General features: G+C 41.0%; 2 protein-coding genes across 2 annotated transcripts in view; one reads left to right on the plus strand and one right to left on the minus strand.

Moving 5' to 3' along the window:
* EFL1 (elongation factor like GTPase 1) overlaps positions 1-11941 on the minus strand; it is a 135225-nt gene extending 123284 nt beyond the window's left edge. Inside the window, exons 1-4 of the mRNA XM_057543843.1 lie at positions 11787-11941; positions 10911-11020; positions 8200-8267; positions 6632-6716 (exon numbers count right to left, since the gene is read on the minus strand). Coding sequence (XP_057399826.1) covers positions 6632-6716; positions 8200-8267; positions 10911-11001 — 244 coding nt within the window. The 5' untranslated portion in view covers positions 11002-11020; positions 11787-11941. The remainder of the gene's footprint in view (positions 1-6631; positions 6717-8199; positions 8268-10910; positions 11021-11786) is intronic.
* Positions 11942-11969: 28 nt separating this feature from the next.
* The window catches only part of SAXO2 (stabilizer of axonemal microtubules 2), a 29347-nt gene continuing 15391 nt past the window's right edge, over positions 11970-25925 (plus strand). Inside the window, 2 exon segments of the mRNA XM_057543844.1 lie at positions 11970-12098; positions 14224-14338. Coding sequence (XP_057399827.1) covers positions 14316-14338 — 23 coding nt within the window. The 5' untranslated portion in view covers positions 11970-12098; positions 14224-14315.

The raw sequence follows: 25925 nt of genomic DNA on the forward strand, positions 1-25925 counted from the left end.
CATTTCATAAACATGCTAAAGCCCCCAAAAGGGAAGAGATTTACCCCAGGTCACAAAAGCAGTTGCAAGACAGAAACACACCCGGGTCTATCTACCACCTTAGTCACTTCCTATGAAGGTCACAGATGCCTCTACACTTTGCAGCTGAGGAAACAACACTTGTTTGTTCATTTGGCTAAGAACCAGAAAAAGAAACCAACCCTGGAGTGAAAAAAGATTGATGTTCACTTCCTGGAACCCATATAAGGGTTCTAAACCTCTGCAACCTACTCGGAACTTCTCTATGTTCACATCACCCTGGAGAGAAAGTCAAAGATCAAGGACCAACTATCTTTCGCTCAATTTCACATGGCTAATATGTGCCATTACCATAAGGCATGGGATGGGGCCTATTGTCAGAGCAACTGCAACGGTAACAGCAGCGCCCCTTTGACTAACACTCAGAGAGACAGAGAGATACACGCGCGCACACACACACACACACACACACACACACACACTTAAGATGAGAGACTTTAGCATGCTCAAGAGCTGACAGTTAGGCACCAGGACAAAGGAGATAAGTCCAGAGCACAAGTCTTTCACAGTGACAGGAGGCAAGCAAAGATACTAATAATGTTACATTTTGAGGGGCAGTGGCAAACAGTTGAGAAAATTCTCCCGTGTTCTGTGAAACAGAACGTAAAAATGTCTGCTGAGATTGTGGGAGAGGGACTGAGAGGTGGACTGGAAGAGACTAGAAGGTTTAAGAGAGCTGTTGGAGAGAATGAGCAAGGCCTGACAGACAACATACTGGAAGTCGGCCAGCAGCCCGAGGAGCAGCCGAGAACCCAGCCCAAGTATAAGGAGGAAAAAAGTGTAGAGAGTTAGCTCTACCAAGGGTTAGAGTTTTACTGGGAGGACAGAAGGTGAAGAAAGCAAACTGAGGACCTTGGCAAGACTGTCAGCAAAAAGACAAATCTGGGTTGTATGAGGCAGGAAGTAAACGAAGGACAGTGATGCGGCTCAAGAGACTGAAGGGCTTTCTGAAATCAAAGAATGGCGACCTCGCTACACAGGCGAGAGAGCTGGGAAGAGTAAAGGTTGTGGAGAAGGGAGTATTTGAATTTGAAATGTCAAAGATGCACAGTTCTGGATGATGCTAAAATCCAGCAAGTAGCCATGCCAGAGGGAGGGTGAAGTGGAGATCTACACGTCACTGTTGTTGAAGCCATGCCGTTGGAGAGGTCATTTTCAGAAACGGTAAAAGCTACCTTGGTGGATTTGGGCAAAAAGGAAAACGATGAGCCAGGTGCCAAAGTCATTAATGAACGGGGACCGGGGACTGTAACCGGAAGCTGACAGTGGTAAGAAAGGTCGAGAATAATTGGATGGACAGTAAGAGTCTCAAAGGAGATGGAGTTTTAAAGCAAGGGTGGAAGAATTAAGCTTTGAACCAGAACTAGTGAACAAGGGGAACGGCAATCCCATGTCCTAACCCAGAGGTAGATGGAGCATGAAAGAATGAGTAGCACTCACTTGAAAGAAGGATAAGAAAAGCAGTGTCCTCAGAAAACAGCCAGCAGGAGGAGGAGGGAACAGCAACAAAAGATGTTGCGGATGCAGGGGTTATTTGTTTACCTTGGGATGTTTTCAGAGAAAGTTTTGGGAAGGAAGGGAACAGTGAGAGGTTGAGGGCAGAGCAGGCATTAGAATCACAGAGAAACATGGGGAAGAGATTACTGAGAGGCCAGATCACAGGACTTCCATCTTGGGCAGTGACCAAAGACAACAGGGATGCGGGTAATGCTGGCCACAAGAAGATGTCTGTAAGTAGTCGCAGCAATCCCTGGTGGACAGGAGACATTTACGCTTCAGGGAGAATCAGCCGTGGCCAGGACTGACTGATTTCCAAGAGACTCCTGGTGCAAACGAGGAGTCTGCAAATGTAATTACTTGGCTCCCAGGACTACTACCACATGCTAACTACTCTGTCTTCAGGGGAGTTTCTTAGCCCCTGTGAACTCCATTTTGCACACATGTAAAATGAGGATAACATCCATCTCACAGGATTGCTGTGAGGATTAAACAAAATCACGCATATGAGGCATCTGACATAGAATCCAACTATCGTGCACCCGTTTTCTTAGATCTGGCATCAACTGAATGCTTCACAAAGTAAAGCATTCATTATCTTAAGAGGAAAAAATCTGATCTTTAGTCAAACAAGGGACAATGGAACCCTTCCCTCCCAGTCCTGGCCCCAAAGGAAGAGGACAGAAATCAGAACCTCGGGTTAATGTTCACATATCTGGAAGGGAAGGGAAGCGACTGATACATGCTGGCCTTGTGTGAATCTGGATGGCATGAATCAGTTTCCCCACGGCCTAGTTTTAAGAGATTAAGACCAGAGAGCCACAGAGTTGAAACCAACATGGGTGTAAACTCTCCACTTGCCCACAACTACAAACCCCTATGGAGGTGTTTACAAAGAGGTGAACCTGCACATGGATCTCTTTGCAGAAAGCCCTGCCATATCCTTGGTCTCCACATTTGGAGTACATCCGAGCTACAGTGTGGCTGCCACCTGGGTAAATACTGAGTATCCCACTGAACCAGGCTGTTAGCTAGCTAGCACATATGCCTGAAGTACAGACTGAAAGCCTGTAAGTTAAAGCCCACTGCAGTTTGTTCTACATGGTGCTTTACAAATTTTTAATAAGTTGCCAGTATTTTAGAAATTGGAGGATTTTACCAAAAATCTTGATGCCAACTTTTCTTGGAAAAAAAAAAAAAAACAGAAAAATACAGGGCATCAGTCAGCTGCAGCTGGCGAGCACTAGCCCCCAGCCAGGTACTGGGGGGTGTTTCATGGGTGGGTAGAGTCTGCTCTCTAACTCATAACAGTCCCACCCAGACTGCCTCATTCATGCAGAGCTGTTGACAACAGCACTGCGTCAAGAACTAATAATATAGTACTTAATAATCCAATTAGACTGGTGTTGGAATAAGTAGTCAACTCTTTGGGGGGAAATTTAAGTTAGATATCTACCTCACAGCTTGCATGTATACACATTCACGTGTACAATTATGGTAGGATTAAATGTAAAAACTGAAAGGATAAAAGAACTGGTGGGAAACTAGAAGTAATTTTTATTTCAGTCTTGTGTTTTAATGTATAATCTACAACATACTGAATTTCCTATAATACATATAAACGTAAATTTATTTAAAATTTTTAAAAAGACGAATTAAAATGAAAACTTCATTTCAGAAGTTCTGCAATAGCAGTATTTGCTCACAGGTATAGAGAACAGCTACAGGGTGGAAAAGACAACAACAGGCCTTCGGATAACAACAGTCCAGGAATTTCTAAGTACTTAATCCATCTGAATACACTTCTCTCATCTATAGTTGCATCCTAGGCTAAAGGATTCAAGGTATTACATCCTCTTAGGATTTTTTATAGAATGTATATTAGGATTGGGATTATTTCCTAACTCTTGAAATGACCAGATAAATGCATAGTATCCTTGTGGGAAGGGCACAAAGAGGGGTGGCTAAGAAATAGGAAAATAACAAGATTTAACAATATGGTCCCAACATTTGTACCAAATTTTAGTCACAAATGTAAAGATGAGAGAGGCTCCATTTTCTCAAGGAAGAACTGGGGCCCTGGAAAATGCTAAGATAAGAATATCACCTTGGGGCTTCCCTGGTGGCGCAGTGGTTGAGAATCTGCCTGCTAATGCAGGGGACACGGGTTCGAGCCCTGGCCTGGGAGGATCCCACATGCCGCAGAGCGGCTGGGCCCGTGAGCCACAACTGCTGAGCCTGCGCGTCTGGAGCCTGTGCTCCGCAACGAGAGAGGCCCGCGCATCGCGATGAAGAGTGGCCCCCGCTTGCCACAACTGGAGAAAGCCCTCGCACAGAAACGATGACCCAACACAGCCAAAAATCAATCAATCAATCAATCAATCAAAACATACGCATCTGATTCAAGATCCTCATTAAAAAAAAAAAAAAAAAAAAAAAAAAAAAGAATATCACCTTGATGGTTTTCAACACTCTATCTGTAATATGCATAGTTTTGGTAAGCTTATTTGTTTACCTTAAACTAGAAAAATACCTTATCTTTCAATCCAAGTGAGGATTTGAAAAAATTTTTGAAAGCTGGTTAAATTAAGAGTCAAAACCAGAAAGCACTTCATTAACATTTAGTACAGAGATCCTCAACTAACAGGGCATTTGGAAGGGGCATGGGAAGGAGGGGAAGAAGTGGTAAACACAAAAATCACCTGCAGAGTTTCTTCAACCATCAGGTTTCCCTCCTCCAGAAGGGAGATCCCCTTCAGGTTGTCCCACCTTCACAGCAGGAAATGCCCCATTCCAGAGAGTCAATGCTGAGACAGGGAGGAGAATGTATCTCATCTCTCGGATGTTTTGAGAACATGTCTCAGTCAACATCCCCAACTTCCATCCCCATTTTGCAGATGTGGAAAGCAAGGCTCTAACTGTCAAGCGTGCTGACTGCCTAACCCACAGCCCCTTCTAGGCCATCACGGTCACAAAGAAACATGTGGAATACTTTATGGCTCCACTCCAATCACCACTGATCAGACTAGGAGATGACCATCCAACCCCAGACCGGCAGTCCATAGGTGCAACTTCTGCCAGAGCCTGGCATCAAAAGACAAGCTGAGCAACATCCTGCTCTTGAGATGTATGCTCGTAAACGTAGGAGAAAGCAGCAGTAAGCAACAGAACTAAGGGAAAAAAACAGGAGTTGAGAGGAGGGGTCAGGGAAAGGGGAGTTCATGAAGATGGAGGCACTAAGGGTAGGCAAAAGCTATAAAACAGAGAAAAGACTTACAGGGTAAAAACAGATAAAAACAGAGAACTCAACCCAAGGATGACAGTGGAGTTCCAGAGGGAAGATCCGTTAACTTTTACTGATGGTCTCTAGAGCCATCCTGGATCCAGAATCAACATCTGCCTTCAATTTCTTTGAGATGTCACTCCAATAATGCTCCTGCTTTTGCATTTTCATGAATACTGTCTCCAGTATCATTTCACACATATTCTGTCAACAAGCCATCCCACCCCAACCCAAGCTAGCTTAAGCCTCTGCTCTGTGCAATCAAGAAAGTATATCTAGGACAGTCTGAGAGCAAGTTACCCAAGGTCATACAGTTCAACAAAATAAAGATTAGACCATTCAATTCCCTGGGACCTATAGCCATTTTCCTGCAACACTGTACCACAAAGACAAAAGGGAACTGGAATGACTGAAGGTCATGATACATAAAGTAAACCTTCATAAAATGGTTTAAAAAGGGGTGAAGGAACTGGAGACAAAGTCCAGAGAGCAACTAAAATTCACACTAAAGTAATCTTCAAATGAAAACAGACTAATAATATGAGTGTGGAAAAAGGAAGGCTACAAATGTCTTGAACTCTATAAAAATAAGGAGAGAAAAGAAATAAACTGACCACTGACCCATTCACTGGATCACAGAATGAGGACGTTTAAAAGGTGAGAGGTAGTTTTTAAAAAATAAGGCATCAGTTTAAATACTAAACACTGGGAATTCATGTACCTAAAAGCTTCAAAACTGGTTTAGTTCAAAAACACTGTAAGACTGACCTCAAAGAGAAGAGTCATGTCCCACATACTATAACCCTTGGTGTCAGTGCCAGAGATATGAAGGATAAATCACAGGTCATTCCATTAGGAAAATGAAATATAGCTTTATTATTTTCTTCTAGTTATACAAATTCACATTTTGTGTAAAATTTCCAAACAGTACAAAATGAATATTTTGAAAAGTGTAAGTTTCACATAATCCAGCCCCTAATAACTACAGTTAAGGTTCTGGTATGTGTCCTTCCAGACACCTTTATCTGTATACATAATATATTCTTATTACTAAAACACATTCATATCTTAGAAGTATTTACTCTGCAACTTGCTTTTTGTCTCCTACTTTACCTTTTCTATATAATTACATATAGGTCAAACAGTTGTTTGAACAGCTGCATAGCATTTCACAGCATGGATGTATCAGTTTACTTAACTATTTTCCAAAGACAGACATTAAGGTTGTTGGCATTCTTTTCCCTAATACAAACTTTTGGGTGAATGTCAATGAACATATATCTCATGTGCCTGTATGACTGTTCCAGTCAGATAAATTCCTAGAAGTGTTACTGTCAAAATGGCATCCTGATCTGGGGATAAAAACCATACTGATCATGGCAATGCGCACACAGTCAAGTAAATAAGACTCTAGATCTAATAGGCAGGCCATAGGACAGAACGAGGACCTAGCGAGGAAATGGGACAATAAGGCTGAACCAGCAAGGTCCTAAGACTCCAGACCTTCCCTCTGAAGAAATCTATACAATCACCTGGGTGGATGGGGGCAAGTGTGAGCTGCCAGTTCTTCTGCCCTCAAGCCAGTCAGAGGTCCCCATCTGTACTCAAATCTGGACAGCCTGACTCTGATCTAACAACAGATCATCTGGAAAGGCCAGAATGAAATTTGTGGAATGTAAAGCAAAAAACCTGAGGCCTGAAACTAATTCAGGAAGAGAAAGAAGGACACAAAAGATACAAAACCATTGTTCTTTAAAACACAGATCGATTTACCTTTTGCATAATGTAGTGAAATGGCACTGGATTTCATAGTGATCCCTCGGACCTGTTCATCCTCTCTGCTGTCCATGTACCTTAACTGTAAAAATGCAACATATGCATCCTTATTTCCCAATGAATTAACATGTAATATTAAAATGGACTGATTTGGATTTTTGTTTTAAACACTTAAATTTTTAGGCTTATTGCCATGAAGTTGTTCTTTATGTCCCATTATTACCTTCTTAGTCTCTGCAGCATTTTTCTTTCCTAGTACCACTTATTTCTTCCTCCTTTCCTTTCTCCTGATCAACTTCTAACTTTTTATCAGTTGTAATGCAAGACAATCATAAACTGTCTACATTGCCAGTAATTTTTTTTTAATTAATAGGCTTTATCTTTTTAGAGCAATTTTAAGTTTATAGAAAAGTTGACTGGAAAGTAAAGAGGTTCCCAAGCATCCCCTCCCCTCCTACACACACAGTTCCCCCTATTACTTACATCTTATATTAGTGTGTAGTGTGGTACATGTTACAATTAATGAACCAATATCAATACACTATTATTAATTAAAGTCCATAGCTTACATTAGGATTCACTCTTTAAATGTATTATGATGTGTCCACCATCACTGTATCATATTTGTTAGCTGTATTAATCTTTTTGAGGAACAAATTGTGGCTTCATTGATCTTTTCTACTTCATTAATTTATGGTTTATTATTTCCTTTCATCTACTCACTTTAGAGTTATTGTACTTTTTCTCACTTCTTAAGTGGGAAAAATAAAAGCACTTTATTATTTCATTCAACCCAGTTTTTTTAGCCTTCTATAGACAGTATCTTGGGCCAGTTCCCCACCCAACGTGCCTCAAATGCCCAAGTCCTCCTTCAGTATCTTAGGTCTACTTTTTTAGTTCAATTTTGCTTCTCTATCTCCTCTTCTCTATATTACCAGTCACCTGATAAATCCTGCTGACTATATCCTAAATTCACTGAAGGGAGCAACATCTCTACCTTTCTACTGCAAATAAATTATTCCAATTTCTTTCAGTTCACAGCTAGAAAGAAAGGTCTCTATCATTTCGTTTCCTAAAACATGATCTTCATCATGACCCTCAGGCTTCAGAAGCCTTCCTTTGGTACTCAGGTTAGCCTTCAAGGTCTTTGTAATCTGATACATTTTTTCTACCTGCACCTTTTTCTCTCTCAGTATAGGCAAACGTTCCATCAAATCAAGCACAATCCACAAATTAGCCTTTATGCATTTTATCCACATTATTTCCCACTGTGAAGCATCTCTTCCACCTGTGAAATTTTCCACAATCATGCCAGGTTATCATCTGATTGGTTGCAAAAACTCATTCTTGCACTTATAAAATATTAATATAAAGTAACATAAAGCAATATAGAAATAACTTTTTCGCAACCATCTATTTTATCTTGCTAAATGGATTGGCAGCTTCTTAGATGCATGAACTATGCTTTATACTTTTTCGATCTTTAAGAACACAACAAAGGACTCATCACATTGTAGATTTGCTAATATTTACTGAAATGCAAGTATATATCAAATATAACATACCTTGCCTGCCAGGCGGCTGGAGATGATGCCATTGCTAGATATAAGACAGTCAGCCAGAGTAGTTTTTCCTGTTAAAGTAACAGTATTAATTTAAATCGATTTCTTTTTTTAAAGGGTGAGGCAGGTAGATTGTAGCAACAAATTTAACATCTAACCATAGAAGTGGTTTAGCAAATATCTCCTATTTACCTATACTAAGTGAAGCGAGATGCAACGCGCATTTTAATTAGAACTTTGAACAAAACATCATCGGGAAGGACACAGATTCCAGCACTCCACAGTGCTGTAATCTGTATTGCCCACCCTGTGGATCAATGTCACTTTAAAATCCGTCAAGCAACATTTTTTTTTAAGGACAGAAAAAAATTTTTTAATTGAGGCATAATTTACACAGAGCAAAATGCACAGACTCTTAAGTGATAAGACAAACCACTGTGCCAATCAAAATATAAAACATCTGACAAACAACTTTTACAGTTACTCAAATCTGTCCGACAAAGAATTTGATCAAGTTTATTGTAATTATTACATCAGTCATCAGATATCCATAACTGTGTCCAGGCCTATAAACTTAAACTCTTGATAGCTCAGCATGACAAAAGGATAGCACAGCAATCACGTTTTCCTCTGAATGATATACGGGGTAAAACATCGCCACAAAACAATGGAACATTATCTTTTGCCGTATTTCCCCATGTATGGCCTCAGCTGGCTTTTGCCAGTTAAACTGTCTGAAGAAAATACCCATCTGGCAAAGAAATTCAGGAAATTTACCCATATCTCCTACTGTTTGCAAGCCAATGGAGGGCATCAGCTACACCGCAGTGACCAATGCTACCCAGTATCCAAACGTAAACCCAGGAATCTACTCTAATAATAAAAGAAATTCTTACGATACTCAAGTACCCATTTGGACCTCTAATACTGTATTACGTGCTTGCCATGTAAACATTATGTATTAGCATATAACCCTAGAGCGTCACTTTCCTGCTTCCAACGGAGTAGAACATTCTAAGTACGGCGAGCATATATCCCCCCAAATGCAAGTGTCAAGAAAGCAAGGACTTTGCTTTCTTCATAACTGTATCCCTAGGACCAGAACAAGGCTTGGCATATAAGAAACATTCAATGAATTATCTGTTGAATGAATAAATGAATCACAGGTTTTCTAGGATAGTATTATCTTAACATACTATTAAATAGTAAATTTTAAAGTAATTTGCTGTACACACACATGCCACTGACTTGCTGCATGATTTAATTCACAAAGCAAAAAAAATATACTTTTGTCAAACTTCATGTCCTCAAACCGTGAGCAGCATAATTATAGAAACTCATGGGGTAGGGTATCACCAGATTTGTATACAAAACTCATTCTCAGTTGCCTTCACCTACAAAGGGATCCATCACCTCTCCTTTTAGTTCCCGTAACTACTTCACTTCAACTATTATATCAATGGCAATAGCCACCTAACCTCTTTCCTGCCCTTCAATCCATCCTAAACACTTCCACCAGACCATTCTTACTAATGTACTATTTGATTACAACATCCCTGCTTTATTCTGTTCTCCCAATGGCTCCCTATTACCTAATAATAAATGCCAATGATCATCTTCATGATAAAGCACGTACCTGCCAAGGGCTTCTCATTATCATCATTTAATCCTCACAGTGCTATAAGGTAGGTTTGGTTTTTATTCCAGTACACAGAGGCTGTATACTGAAGCTCAAAAAGGCAAAGTAACTTGAAATGGAGTTTTGAACTCAGGTTGTCTAACTCCAGAGCTGGAGCACTTAACCCATATCCTAGTGCCTAGCTGGCATGAAGGGCTCTTTAAGATACAGCCCAGCCTACCTCTTCACTTTTCTCTCTTACTCCCTCACCTTCAGGATGGTATATAGGTTTTATTTCACACTCCCAATCCTATCACTTGGCTGTGGCTACGTGAACTAAGAAGCTGTCTGAAACCAAGCACGCGGGCTTAGCAGGAGGCAACGCTGTGGTATGAAAGCAATGTCTGTGAGAAGCTAAGCACCATGCATCCTTGCCCCCCTCTCATGTCCCATGCTTTGGTCACATACATTTCATTCTCCCCTTGCTGACATTATTCCCACTTGAAATGTGTGTCCCCATCTGCCACCTTGAATCACCCTTCAAGGGTCATCTCTAACACTGTTATAAAGCCCTTTTCTTAACCCATTACTAGCTTCCCGACCCTCCAGCTCTCTCAACCCTTAAGAGTCTACGTTTTGCCTGTCTCATGTTGTGCTGCCTCAACCCCCAAATCGCCTCTCTATATAGCTGGGCTGGTGCCCTGTGCATAAATCTCTACCTTCTGACATAGCTAGCAAAATACCTCGAACTTAGCAGATATTCAATAAACATCTGACGAGTTAAACAGAATCACATAACACAGGTTCTGAGGACATTATGTCAAGACTACAGATGTGTTATATTACAAAGCCATTTCAAAATACTTGACAAATACTTAAAAACTCAACTTCTCGTTTAAAAGACAACAAAATATACTACATAGAAGAATAACAATCACTAGTCAGCTGTGTTCCTCCCACAGCAAACTTTTAAAGGAAATAAGACTTGCAACTTAGCAAGCATCACTCTCAACTGCCCACAGCATCACTCCACTGACACATGCGGAAACACACCCCCTTAATTACTGAAAATAAGCCATTTAGAAAGGATTCTTACCATGGTCAACATGAGCCAAAACACAGATATTCCTGATGTTAGCAGTGTTTTTCTGGAGTTGAATCATCTTATCCAAACTATTGAGCACCATGGTCACTTATTTCCTGTGACTAATAATTAAACATGTATTACAAATGGCTGAAGATCCGGGCGTTAAAAGATAAAAGTTTCTACTGCTGGGAGCTGACAAGACTTCTCGAGTCCCTTAAAGTAAGAACCCAACGGATGCTTACTGAAGGGACAGACCCACCCAGGCCAAAGTCCAATTTGAGCACTTCAGCAAATACTGTACCACGACTGTACTTGCGGAGTTTACTCATCCTTCCGGATCGGCCGTTTGCGATGAATCACAAAGCTCGCGGGGGTTGGGTGCACAGTGACACCTGGAACTCTGCCCCGTACTCTGTACTCGGGCATTATTTCTCCAGGTCAGTGATTACATACTGGAAGGGTCTTAGGCAGGAGGGAGAGAAGATGCCGACATCTCTCTCTTCCCCTGCTCGATCTTTTCCCAAGCCTCTCCTATCACTCCCACTTGCTTTCACTGGAGGTAAAACACCCAGCTTCCCGACTAAATTTTGGGGTCACGTGCAGGTGCACTGAACGTCTTCCATTCCTTTCCACACTGGGGAAACAAAGAAAAAACAAACCCTCAACTCTACATTCCCTTTATCCTCACTCTCTTTTTCTTTGAGGATCCCGGGTCCGCACTGAGAAACGGCCGGCCAGGCCCGGACGCTACGCTCGGGCGGCAGCCGCTCCCAGCCCGGGCTCGCCCCTAGCCCCGTCCCCGCCCTGCCGCCGCGACGACCCGGGACCGCCACTGCCTGGAGTTGGCGGAAGAGGACGTCCGGACGCCTGCGGGCCCGCACTTACCGGCTCCCGCCGCCCAGCCAGCCGCGCTCGGATGCCAGCGCCCGGCCACACCACGCGCGTCGCAGGCGCCCAGACCACCGCGTCCACCTAACGCCCGCGCGCCGGGGGCGGGACTGAGGACGCACGACCTTTGGCCCGCCCGCGTCTCTGGTGCCGCCGGAAGCAGGCGGTGCTTCCGTTAGCCGCGCCCCGGCAGTTGCCGAGGCCGGCGCGGTGGAGCTGCCAAAGCTGCGGGTGCGGAGGAGCTGTGGAGCCGACCCCGGGAGCCGGGAGCAGGAGGACCTGGTGTCTGTGTCAGATTTGTACCTACGGGTAAGAAACGGCCGGTGTGGCGGCCGCCGTGGCTTGGAAGCGAGCTGGGGTCTCGGGGAACGGAGCCCTCAGAGTGGCCGCCCCGCCAAGGTGGAGGACGCGGGCCCAGCGACGTCCCACTTATCCCCGGGTCCGCAGATGCTCGCTGCGCACCCGCCGGCTACCGCGGGTTAAGCAGTTCTGCTTTGTCGGCTCCTATCCAGGGGCGCAAACTGAAATGCTGTGGCGCCAGGCGGATGATATACGCCTGTGTAGCAGCGGCTGGATGTCAGGCTGCCAAGTGGAGAGACCTGATCCGACGGGGAGAGTGTATGCCCACAAATTTTATTTATTTATTTATTTATTTTTGGCTGTGTTGGGTCTTCATTTCCGTGCGAGGGCTTTCTCTAGTTGCGGCGAGCGGGGGCCACTCTTCATCGCGGTGCGCGGTCCTCTCACTATCGCGGCCTCTCTTGTTGCGGAGCACAGGCTCCAGACGCGCAGGCTCAGTAGTTGTGGCTCACGGGCCTAGTTGCTCCGTGGCGTGTGGGATCTTCCCAGACCAGGGCTCGAACCCGTGTCCCCTGCATTAGCAGGCAGATTCTCAACCACTGCGCCACCAGGGAAGCCCCATGCCTACAAAATTTAAAAAACATAAATAAAAGGAAACGTAAGGGGAGTAGAACGGTGTGCAAGTCTATGAGTTTTCGACCCGTGTTAACGCTGTCTTCTGTTCCTAGCTTTCCGTCCCGGCCTGACCATATTCCCGTTCCCAGTCCCATCCAAACTGGTTTCCTTTGGGATCTGACGGACTGAAAAGGTAGTAGGTAGTCTCCTGAAACCCTGAATTGGTCAGTGAGTCCTGCCTAACCTATAAGTAGTCATCTCCTTCCTCAGCTTCCTTGCTGACCCAGGGATTAGACCACTATTTGCTAAATAAATATTATGAATATGTCAGTCCTGTCGTACAGTAATCCCCTCCAAAGGAGAAACACTTCACATGGTGATGGAAAGCAGTTTCCCCGTAGTTTCATGGTAAATGTTGTTTTTAATTACTAATCGGATGTAGATTCAAAGGTAAGTCGACCTTTGAGGATTTGATTCATATCTGAAAACCCTGATGTGCAAGAAAATTGATTAATTTTTTTTCTGATCTTTAAATTAATTTCTATCCAACCTAAGTTCCTTTCCCATCCAGCTGTCAGGAAATTTCAGTCTTCATTATGTTGAGGCTCCCTTTTCTCCAAGCAGTAAAATGATCCAGGGAGCAGAGGCATTGCCAATGCAAGAGGAGTCTTCTCTGGGCTTTAAACATTGGTAATGCTTCCCACTGAAATGTCTCTTGCTGAAGTTCACATAATCCCTTCAAGAGTGGTGCCACCGCTGCTTTCAAGTTTATGTTTGAGGTACAAGAATCTTGGCAAAGCTGGGAGCCACTGTTGTAGGGTTCCACCTAGCCAACTCTTGATATCCGGCCACCTCCTGGAACACTGATAGAATGGGGCAAAGACCCCCGCTCTTCTAAGAACTCCCTCCCCCTCATCTTCTACCTCCTCCCTCTCTCTGGGGAATCGTCTCCTCTTCCCTCTTTTGCAGTCCAGGGCCATCTGTTTCCTCTTAGGACCTCATTTCCAGAAGGACATCTGATTTCTTCTCTTCATGAATTGTTTTTAAAAAGACAGGAGAACGTGTTGACTTCAGGCAGCTTATATCCTCGGTCCTTCCAAAAGGCCTGCAAGAAGGAAATATCAGGGTCCTGACTACCTGCTTGAAATAAAGGAGGGGGAAAAAACAAGGAGAACAAACGCATTAATATTTCAATACATTGCCTCTCTTTCGGAGGATCAAGATTGTCAAGAGACCCCTTCAGGGAAATTTTGACCTGCATCTGCTACTTTTTCATCTTGCTGTTTGAATCTTTTTTTTTTCCCATACTATGTAACTGAATCTTTTCAAATGTCTATTTCTTTCACTATATCAGTCAAAACAACCATCTATCTCAGAACATCGTTTCCTCTGCAATGTGTATATACAATTGCTCCTGTGAGTTAAACTATGATAAGTTATTTATGTTTGCATAGGCGACATCATTGCCCACATGGAACCACAAGGATTTATGAAAATTCTGACGTGTCTTGTCCCACAGCTGAATGTTTGGAAAACTATCCTGTGTATGGCAGTGTTCTTCCACCTCAGAGTCTGAAGCCCAAGGAAGAATTTCGAGCATATCGTGGTAAAATGGAAGGAATAACAACATTTAAGTAAATATCAAGAAACTGTTTGCTTTACCTGTTTTTCTCCCCACTCTTCTGGGGTTTTTTGTTTCTGTTTTTTGAATTTTATTTTATTTATTTTTTTATACAGAAGGTTCTTATTGGTTATCCATTTTGTACATATTAGGGTGTATATGTCAATCCCAGTCCCACTCTTCTGGTTTTAATAAGGTGTTTTTGTTTTTAACTCTTTAAACTATTTAGTTGATTTAAGTTGAACCAGTGTAAGAAGCAAGAGACTAGTTGAGTCACAACTTGAGGAAAACAGAAAGATGAGAATTAAGTTAAATGAGAAAAATGAGAAGGAAAGGGGATATATAAAAAGTTCTGTTGGCTTCCCTGGTGGCGCAATGGTTGAGAATCTGCCTGCTAATGCAGGGGACACGGGTTCGAGCCCTGGTCTGGGAAGATCCCACGTACCGCGGAGCAACTAGGCCCGTGAGCCACAACTACTGAGCCTGCGCGTCTGGAGCCTGTGCTCCGCAACAGAGACTACGATAGTGAGAGGCCCGCGCACCGCGATGAAGAGTGGCCCCCGCTTGCCGCAACTAGAGAAAGCCCTCGCACAGAAACGAAGACCCAACACAGCCAAAAATAAAATAAATAAATAAATAAATTAAAAAAAAAAAAAAAGTTCCATTGATTGTTTTTCTTAACCTCCTAAAATCTGTTGTGTTTATCTGCTTTTCACTGTGACCAGAACCTAGAGGAATGCAGCAGCTTCCTAGTGGTTATGTTTGTATCTACTCTAGCTTTTGCATCTCTGATCTGTTTTCTAACTTTAGCCAAGATGACCTTTTTATGTACTATTTATTTTTTATTTTATTTTATTTTTTTATTGAAGTATAGTTGATTTGCAATGCTGTGCCAATCTCTGCTGTACAGCAAAGTGACTCAGTTATACACATACAGACATTCTTTTTTTATATTCTTTTCCATTATGGTTTATTGACAGGATATTGACTATAGTTCCCCGTGCTATACAGTAGGACCTTGTTGTTTATCCATCCTATATATAATAGTTTACATCTGTTGGGACTTCTCTGGTGGTCCAGTGGGTAAGACTCTGTGCTCCCAGGGCAGGGGGCCCGGGTTCCAACCCTCGTCAGGGAACTAGATCCCACGTGGATGCCACAGCTCACTGTTCACATGCCACAACTGGGAAACCTGCATGCCACAACTGGAGATCCCGCATGCTGCAGCTAAGACCTGGTGCAGCCAAAATAAATTAAAAAAAAAAAAGTTTACATCTGCTAATCCCAAACTCCCAGTCCATCCGTCCCCCATCCCCCACCCCCCTTGGCAACCACAAGTCTGTTCTCTATGTCTGTCAATCTGTTTCTGTTCTGTAGATAGGTTCATTTGTGCCATATTTTAGATTCCACATATAAGTGATACCACATAGTATTTGTCTTTCTCTTTCTGAGTTATTTCACTTAGTATGATAATCTCTAGTTGCATCCATATTGCTGCAAATGGCATTATTTTGATCTTTTTTATGGCTGAGTAGTATTCCATTGTATATATGTACCACATCTTCTTTATCCATTCATCTGTCGATGGACATTTAGGTTGTTTCCATGTTTTGGCTATTGTGAATAGCGCTGCTATGAACATAGGAGTGCATGTATCTTTCTGAATTAGAGTTTTGTCCGGATATATGCCCAGGAGTGGGATTGCTGGATCATATGGTAACTCTATTTTTAGTTTTCTGAGGAACTGCCACACTGTTTTCCGTAGTGGCTGCACCAGCTTACATTCCCACCAACAGTGTAGGAGGGTTCCCTTTTCTCCACACCCTCTCCAGCATTTTTTATTCATAGACTTTTTTTTTTTTTTTTTAAACAGTGAGTCTGATGGCTTTGATTCTGAACTCCCTGTCTTTTAACAAGGAAGTTCTTTTTTTTTTAATTAATAGACTTTTACTTTTTTTTTTTAAGTATTTGTTTTTTTTTTTTTATTTATTTATGGCTGTGTTGGGTCTTCGTTTCTGTGCGAGGGCTTTCTCTAGTTGTGGCAAGCGGGGACCACTCTTCATCGCGGTGCGCAGGCCTCTCACTATCGCGGCCTCTCCTTGCGGAGCACAGGCTCCAGACGCGCAGGCTCAGTAGTTGTGGCTCACGGGCCCAGCTGCTCCGCGGCACGTGGGATCTTCCCAGACCAGGGCTCGAACCCGTGTCCCCTGCATTGGCAGGCAGACTCTCAACCACTGCGCCACCAGGGAAGCCCTATTCATAGACTTTAATGGTGGCCATTCTGACTGGTGTGAGGTGGTACCTCATTGTAGTTTTGATTTGCATTTCTCTAAATAATTAGTGATGTTGAGCAAGATGACCTTTTAAAATGCAGATCTAATCCTGTCACCTCCCTGCTAAAACTGCTGTTATATTTTCCCATTATATTTAATGTATACCAAAATCCCTTCATTGTTTGCTCCCTGCTTTCTTCTCTGATTTATTTTCACTGTAATGCCCTTTGCACTCTTACGGTTACATCTCATAGGACATTTTTCATTTCTTGAAAGTACCAGGCTTCTCTTGTCACAGAGCCTTCCAAGATACTATGTTACCTGCGTGGAATTTTTCCTGCCTCTTTACCCTAATTAATGCCTATTCAACCTATATATCTCAACTCAGTTATCACTCTGAAAAGCCTTCACTGACACTCATTCAGTTTTCAGGCTAGGTAAAAGTCCCCTATGTACGTTCTCAAAGCATCTGCCTATTATTTATCATTAGATTAGTTTCAGTGTTCCATGAAAGCAGGAACTATGTCTATTCTTATCTCAGCACTCTATTTCCAGAAACCTGTTACAATGCCTACTAGCTCATAGTAGGCACTCACTATTTATTCAGTGTGTGAAAGACAAAAAAGTCCTTTTAAGCCTAAACTTTTCGTTTGGACTCAGCTTTTATGATCTTTGTCAATTCATTGGTTTCTTTTCTCTATTTTCTTAATGTGTACACTATAGTCAAGGTACAATCTTAGGCATTACGTATAAAAATATCAATAAAGAGAGTTTCTTGCTTTCCAGGAACTCATACATCAGCTTTCTATAATTTAGGGTTTTTTTTGTTTTGTTTTGTTTTTTTACCACTTCATGTGCTTTTTTAATGGCACTGAAGCCACGGTGTGCCCTCTCCCATACACACGCGAACACATACGTGAGTGTGCACACACGTGTTCACATAATCTCGTTTAGCCCCTCACATGCGAATTCTTTTTTTTTTTTTTTTTGGTTGGCATTATTCTTTTTTTTTTTTTCTTTTTTCCACACACACACACACACACACTGTATTTTATTTTTACAAGAGATAAATAGACTGACACCAAGCATTGTACATGGATGACCACAACAAAAGCAACAATGATTGCAATTACCAAACATGAAACACACTCATACTATGTCATAATATTGACATTCAGTCCAGTAATCCTCCACTGTAACAGCTCCTTTACTTTGCAGTGAAAATTGATTTGTATATTCTTTGCCTCTGAGTCCTTGTGGGATTTTTTTTTTTTAATTCAGACAGAAAGTCACAAAAATTATACTCATCCTCATCAGTTCACTCAGTCCCATGTAATTAATTTTTTTTTTTCATCTTGATCTTTTGTTAGCACTTTTATGAGTTCATCAGTTTTTCATTAGAGTTCTGAAAATGCTTATTCATTCAGTTCAGCAGTACAGTCAGTTACCAGAAACCTGTACTTGTCAGAGTCTTTTCCATGAATTTCTTGAAGATGAAACCCTTTTATAGGAACATATTTGCAAAATCATCAGAGTACACCCAGAACTGTCTGTAAATGACAAAAGACTTAAAAATGACCACGGTTAAAGATTTGATGAAAGTTCATAATAATGCAGTTGACAAGAAAATTAGTTATTTCTGAGATATACATTTTAAAGTAATAACTAGGATTATTACTTATAACATTATACCAGAACATATAAGATTTTTAGAAGTTTCCTGTAATGTCTGAAACATTTATATTAACATATTTCCATACATATTTCCATACAAATACAAATATAAGATTTTTAGACATTTCATGTAATGTCTGAAACATTTATATTAACATATTTCCATACATATTTCCATACAAATACAAATATAAGATTTTTAGAAATTTCATGTAATGTCTGAAACATTTATATTAACATATTTCCATACAAATAACCCAATGAAAGTTTAGTATTAGTTGTTTTGTTTGTTTTTTTATACTGCAGGTTCTTATTAGGCATCAGTTTTATACACATCAGTGTATACATGTCAATCCCAATCGCCCAATTCAGCACACCACCATCCCCACCTCACCGCAGTTTTCCCCCTTGGTGTCCATATGTCCATTCTCTACATCTGTGTCTCAACTTCTGCCCTGCAAACTGGCTCATCTGTACCATTTTTCTAGGTTCCACATACATGCATTAATATACGATATTTGTTATTCTCTTTCTGACTTACTTCACTCTGTATGACAGTCTCTAGATCCATCCACGTCTCAACAAATGACTCAATTTCGTTCCTTTTTATGGCTGAGTAATATTCCATTGTATATATGTACCACAACTTCTTTATCCATTCGTCTGTTGATGGGCATTTAGGTTGCTTCCATGACCTGGCTATTGTAAATAGTGCTGCAATGAACATTCGGGTGCATGTGTCTTTTTGAATTACGGTTTTCTCTGGGTATATGCCCAGTAGTGGGATTGCTGGGTCATATGGTAATTCTATTTTTAGTTTTTTAAGGAACCTCCATATTGTTCTCCATAGTGGCTGTATCAATTTACATTCCCACCAACAGTGCAAGAGGGTTCCCTTTTCTCCACACCCTCTCCAGCATTTGTTGTTTGTAGATTTTCTGATGATGCCCATTCTAACAGGAGTGAGGTGATACCTCATTGTAGTTTTGATTTGCATTTCTCTAATAATTAGTGATGTTGAGCATCTTTTCATGTGCTTCGTGGCCGTCTGTATGTCTTCTTTGGAGAAATGTCTATTTAGGTCTTCTGCCCATTTTTGGATTGGGGTGTTTGTTTCTTTGATATTGAGCTGAATGAGCTGTTTATATATTTTGGAGATTAATCCTTTGTCCGTTGATTCATTTGCAAATATTTTCTCCCATTCTGAGGGTTGTCTTTTCGTCTTGTTTATGGTTTCCTTTGCTGTGCAAAAGCTTTGAAGTTTCATTAGGTCCCATTTGTTTATTTTTGTTTTTATTTCCATTACTCTAGGAGGTGGATCAAAAAAGATCTTGCTGTGATTTATGTCAAAGAGTGTTCTTCCTATGTTTTCCTCTAAGAGTTTTATAGTGTCCAGTCTTATATTTAGGTCTCTAGTCCATTTTGAGTTTATTTTTGTGTATGGTGTTAGGGAGTATTCTAATTTCATTCTTTTACATGTAGCTGTCCAGTTTTCCCAGCACCACTTATTGAAGAGACTGTCTTTTCTCCATTGTATATCTTTGCCTCCTTTGTCATAGATTAGTTGACCATAGGTGCGTGGGTTAATCTCTGGGCTTTCTATCTTATTCCATTGATCTACGTTTCTGTTTTTGTGCCAGTACCATATTGTCTTGATTACTGTAGCTTTGTAGTATAGTCTGAAGTCAGGGAGTCTGATTCCTCCAGCTCCATTTTTTTGCCTCAAGACTGCTTTGGCTATTCGGGGTCTTTTGTGTCTCCATACAAATTTTAAGATGATTTGTTCTAGCTCCGTAAAAAATGCCATTGGTAATTTGATAGGGATTGCATTGAATCTGTAGATTGCTTTGGGTAGTATACTCATTTTCACCATGTTGATTCTTCCAATCCAAGAACATGGTATATCTCTCCATCTGTTGGTATCATCTTTAATTTCTTTCATCAGTGTCTTATAGTTTTCTGCATACAGGTCTTTTGTCTCCCTAGGTAGGTTTATTCCTAGGTATTTTATTCTTTTTGTTGCAATGGTAAATGGGAGTGTTTCCATAATTTCTCTTTCAGATTTTTCATCATTAGTGTATAGGAATGCAAGAGATTTCTGTGCATTCATTTTGTAACCTGCAACTTCACCATATTCATTAATTAGCTCTAGCAGTTTTCTGGTGGCAGTTTTAGGATTCTCTATGTATAGTATCATGTCATCCGCAAACAGTGACAGTTTTACTTCTTCTTTTCCAATTTGTATTCCTTTAATTTCTTTTTCTTCTCTGATTGCCGTGGCTAGGACTTCCAGAACTATGTTGAATAATAGTGGTGAGAGTGGACATCCTTGTCTCGTTCCTGATCTTAGAGGAAATGCTTTCAGTTTTTCACCATTGAGAATGATGCTTGCTGTGGGTTTGTCATATATGGCCTTTATTATGTTGAGGTAGGTTCCCTCTATGCCCACTTTCTGGAGAGTTTTTATCAGAAATGGGTGTTGAATTTTGTCAAAAGCTTTTTCTGCATCTATTGAGATGATCATATGGTTTTTATTCTTCAATTTGTTAATATGGTGTATCACATTGATTGATTTGCGTATATTGAAGAATCCTTGCATCCCTGGGATAAATCCCACTTGATCGTGGTGTATGATCCTTTTAATGTGTTGTTGGATTCTGTTTGCTAGTATTTTGTTGAGGATTTTTGCATCTATATTCATCAGTGATATTGGTCTGTAATTTTCTTTTTTTGTAGTGTCTTTGTCTGGTTTTGGTATCAGGGTGATGGTGGCCTCATAGAATGAGTTTGGGAGAGTTCCTTCCTCTGCAATTTTTTGGAAGAGTTTGAGAAGTATGGGTGTTAGCTCTTCTCAAAATGTTTGATAGAATTCACCTGTGAAGCCATCTGGTCCTGGACTTTTGTTTGTTGGAAGATTTTTAATCACAGTTTCAATTTCATTACTTGTGATTGGTCTGTTCATATTTTCTGTTTCTTCCTGATTCAGTCTTGGAAGGTTATACCTTTCTAAGAATTTGTCCATTTCTTCCAGGTTGTCCATTTTATTGGCATAAAGTTGCTTGTAGTAGTCTCTTAGGATGTTTTGTATTTCTGCGGTGTCTGTTGTAACTTCTCCTTTTTCATTTCTGATTTTATTGATTTGAGTCCTCTCCCTCTTTTTCTTGATGAGTCTGGCTAATGGCTTATCAATTTTGTTTATCTTCTCAAAGAACCAACTTTTAGTTTTATTGATCTTTGCTATTGTTTTCTTTGTTTCTATTTCATTTATTTCTGCTCTGATCTTTATGATTTCTTTCCTTCTGCTAACTTTGGGTTTTGTTTGTTCTTCTTTCTCTAGTTTCTTTAGGTGTAAGGTTAGATTGTTTACTTGAGATTTTTCTTGTTTCTTTAGGTAGGCTTGTATAGCTATAAACTTCCCTCTTAGAACCGCTTTTGCTGCATCCCATAGGTTTTGGGTTGTCGTGTTTTCATTGTCATTTGTCTCTAGGTATTTTTTTATTTCCTGTTTGATTTCTTCAGTGATCTCTTGGTTATTTAGTAATGTATTGTTTAGCCTCCATGTGTTTGTCTTTTTTACGTTTTTTTCCCTGTAATTCATTTCTAATCTCATAGCGTTGTGGTCAGAAAAGATGCTTGATATGATTTCAATTTTCTTAAATTTACTGAGGCTTGATTTGTGACCCAAGATGTGATCTATCCTGGAGAATGTTCCGTGCGCACTTGAGAAGAACGTGTAATCTGCCGTTTTTGGATGGAATGTCCTATATATATCAATTAAATCTATCTGGTCTATTGTGTCATTTAAAGCTTCTGTTTCCTTATTTATTTTCATTTTGGATGATCTGTCCATTGGTGTAAGTGAGGTGTTAAAGTCCCCCACTATTATTGTGTTACTGTCGATTTCCTCTTTTATAGCTGTTAGCAGTTGCCTTATGTATTGAGGTGCTCCTATGTTGGGTGCATATATATTTATAATTGTTATATCTTCTTCTTGGATTGATCCCTGGATCATTATGTAGTGTCCTTCCTTGTCTCTTGTAACATTCTTTATTTTAAAGTCTATTTTATCTGATATGAGTATAGCTACTCCAGCTTTCTTTTGATTTCCATTTGCATGGAATATCTTTTTCCATCCCCTCACTTTCAGTCTGTATGTGTCCCTAGGTCTGAAGTGGGTCTCTTGTAGACAGCATATATATGGGTCTTGTTTTTGTATCCATTCAGCCAGTCTATGTCTTTTGGTTGGGGCATTTAATCCATTCACGTTTAAGGTAATTATTGATATGTATGTTCCTATGACCATTTTCTTAATTGTTTTGGGTTTGTTTTTGTAGGTCCTCTTCTTCTCTTGTGTTTCCCACTTAGAGAAGTTCCTTTAGCATTTGTTGTAGCACTGGTTTGGTGGTGCTGAATTCTCTTAGCTTTTGCTTGTCTGTAAAGGTTTTGATTTCTCCATCAAATCTAAATGAGATCCTTGCTGGGTAGAGTAATCTTGGTTGTAGGTTCTTCCCTTTCATCACTTTAAGTATATCATGCCACTCCCTTCTGGCTTGCAGAGTTTCTGCTGAGAAATCAGCTGTTAACCTTATGGGAGTTCCCTTGTATGTTATTTGTCGTTTTTCCCTTGCTGCTTTCAGTAATTTTTCTTTGTCTTTAATTTTTGCCACTTTGATTACTATGTGTCTCGGTGTGTTTCTCCTTGGGTTTATTCTGTATGGGACTCTCTGTGCTTCCTGGACTTGGGTGGCTATTTCCTTTCCCATGTTAGGGAAGTTTTCGACTATAATCTCTTCAAATATTTTCTCTGGTCCTTTCTCTCTCTCTTCTCCTTCTGGGACCCCTATAATGCGAATGTTGTTGCGTTTAATGTTGTCCCAGAGGTCTCTTAGGCTGTCTTCATTTCTTTTCATTCTTTTTTCTTTAGTCTCTTCCGCAGCAGTGAATTCCACCATTCTGTCTTCCAGGTCACTTATCCGTTCTTCTGCCTCAGTTATTCTGCTATTGATTCCTTCTAGTGTAGTTTTCATTTCAGTTATTGTATTGGTCATCTCTGTTTGTTTGTTCTTTAATTCTTCTAGGTCTTTGTTAATCATTTCTTGCATCTTCTCAATCTTTGCCTCCATTCTTATTCCGAGGTCCTGGATCATCTTCATTATCATTATTCTGAATTCTTTTTCTGGAAGGTTGCCTATCTCCACTTCATTTAGTTGTTTTTCTGGGGTTTTTTCTTGTTCCTTCATCTGGTACACAGCCCTCTGCCTTTTCATCTTCTCTGTCTTTCTGTAACTGTGGTTTTTGGTCCACAGGCTGCAGGATTGTAGTTTTTCTTGCTTCTGTTGTCTGCCCTCTGGTGGTTGAGGCTATCTAAGAGGCTTGATGGGAGGCTCTGGTGGTGGGTAGAGCTGACTGTTGCTGTGGCGGTCAGAGCTCAGTAAAACCTTAATCCTTAATCCACTGGACTGTTGATGGGTGGGGCTGGGTTCCCTCCCTGTTGCGTTGTTTTGCCTGAGGCAACCTGACACTGGAGCCTACCCGTGCTCTTTGGTGGGGTTAATGGCAGACTCTGGGAGGGCTCACGCCAAGGAGAACTTCCCAGGACCTCTGCTGCCAGTGTCCTTATCCCCACGGTGAAACAGAGCCACCACTTGCCTCTGCAGGACACCCCCCAACACCAGCAGGTACGTCTGGTTCAGTCTCCCCCAGGGTCACTGCTCCTTCCCCTGGGTCCCAATGCACACATTACTTTGTGTGTGCCCTCCAAGAGTGGGGTCTCTGTTTCCCCCAGTCCTGTCACAGTCCTGCAATCAATTCCCACTAGACTTCAAAGTCTGATTCTCTAGGAATTCCTCCTCCCGTTGCCGGACCCCCAGGTTGGGAAGCCTGACGTGGGGCTCAAAACCTTCACTCCAGTGGGTGGACTTCTGTGGTATAAGTGTTCTCCAGTCTGTGAGTCACCCACCCAGCAGTTATGGGATTTGATTTTACTCTGATTGCGCCCCTCCTACCGTCTCACTGTGGCTTCTCCTCTGTCCTTGGACGTGGGGTATCCTCCTTGGTGAAGTCCAGGGTCTTCCTGTCAATGATTGTCCAGCAGCCAGTTGTGATTCTGGTGCTCTCGCAAGAGGGAGTGAGAGCACGTCCTTCTACTCCGCCATCTTGGTTAATCCTCCCCTTCTTTGTCTAATTTAGGGTTTTTGAAATGCTCTGTAACCACTTTAATTTTTAGTGCTATCCATTTTCTTTTCATTTCAGATAGAGCTTATTTTACTTACCTAGCAAAGGTGGAGACCTTCAAACTTTTACTCCAGTAATTGTACCTTTAACATTTCAGGCAACTCTTGCAGTGCTTTGGTGATTCCAGTTACTTCTGTAGGTTTGCAGCGCTTCCAGAAATTTGAAGATTTTCCATAGTCCTCATACTTTGGTGTGATTTGGAATCATCTAGAAAGTTTAAAATTGCAGATTCCAGAGCTCCACCTAAAATAGTCAGTAGATAATGAAGTGGATCCCAGGAATATGCATTTTTAACCAGCATTGCTGGTGATTCTGTTGCTACAGACTCAATGCAATGGGCAGATATTGGACTGTTCACTGGGTATGACAGGGAACAGAAAGAAGGGCTTTCCCACTATGTTTATAGTCTTGTGGGAATGATAGTCCTGAAACAAAAATCAGATAAACAAGATAACAACACATTATAGTAAATGAGATGAAGGAATTGAGCAATTGGTTGAGATAGAGCACATGGGAATGTTTGCTCTTTTCTCTTCACCTTTACTCCTTTCTTTCTTGATGCCTTACTGATTCATAATGGAAATTTGAAATAAATTTCACACTATTCACATTTATTGAATAAAGATTTTGCATTTAACCAACTCTAAGTGTTAAAATCAGGAAAGTTTAACCTGCCACATCTTTCTTTAAAAGGCAATTGCTTTTCAATTCTGGGCTTTCTCAGTTGCCTTGTTCAAGTAGCCTGTAATAGTAAAAAAATAAAATGAAATAAAAAAAGAAATGTCCCAATTCCCAAAAGGTTCAAATATGCCAACAAAATTAAAACTTCCATTTCTTAAATCATCATCTTTCCACTTACTAAAACATTAGGTCTTTTCTTCATAGTTTGACTAGGGAATTAGCAGTATTTCCAAGAGCCGTATTCGAGGGGTTTGGAACTCTTGCTTGACTCCCTCATGGTGACCACACTGACTAGGCAGCAGAAAGCAGCTGATTCATCTGTACAAACAAAGAATCATGTGTCATTCTGTTGTATACTTTTCTATAATATAGGAAGAGACTGTGTAAAGAGCAGATGTCTGGACTTGTACAGGACTTTTGATCCTTTATAGCATTACAGCTGTAGCACAGTAGATGATTGCCAGAGTTGGCAGGAAGTCTGCCCTGAAAGTACGATTCCAGACATGTCAAATGTTTTAGGATATATCAGATGAATAAGAGTGCATTTACCCTTTACTACTTCTCCATAGAAAGTTGCTTTGGGTTTAGAGGTAAACTTTCTAACTCTTAACTAATCTTACTAGAGAAACTAAGACTTCTAAGCTTTCTCTGCCCTCTCCACTTCCTGACTGCATTTTAGCCTATTCCTCTCTAGCTGGTATTTGGAAAGAGCAAAGAACAACTCAGATGTGTTGAGAA

This window comes from Balaenoptera acutorostrata, chromosome 3 (assembly GCF_949987535.1).
Source record: "Balaenoptera acutorostrata chromosome 3, mBalAcu1.1, whole genome shotgun sequence".
Classification (NCBI taxonomy): Eukaryota; Metazoa; Chordata; class Mammalia; order Artiodactyla; family Balaenopteridae; genus Balaenoptera; species Balaenoptera acutorostrata.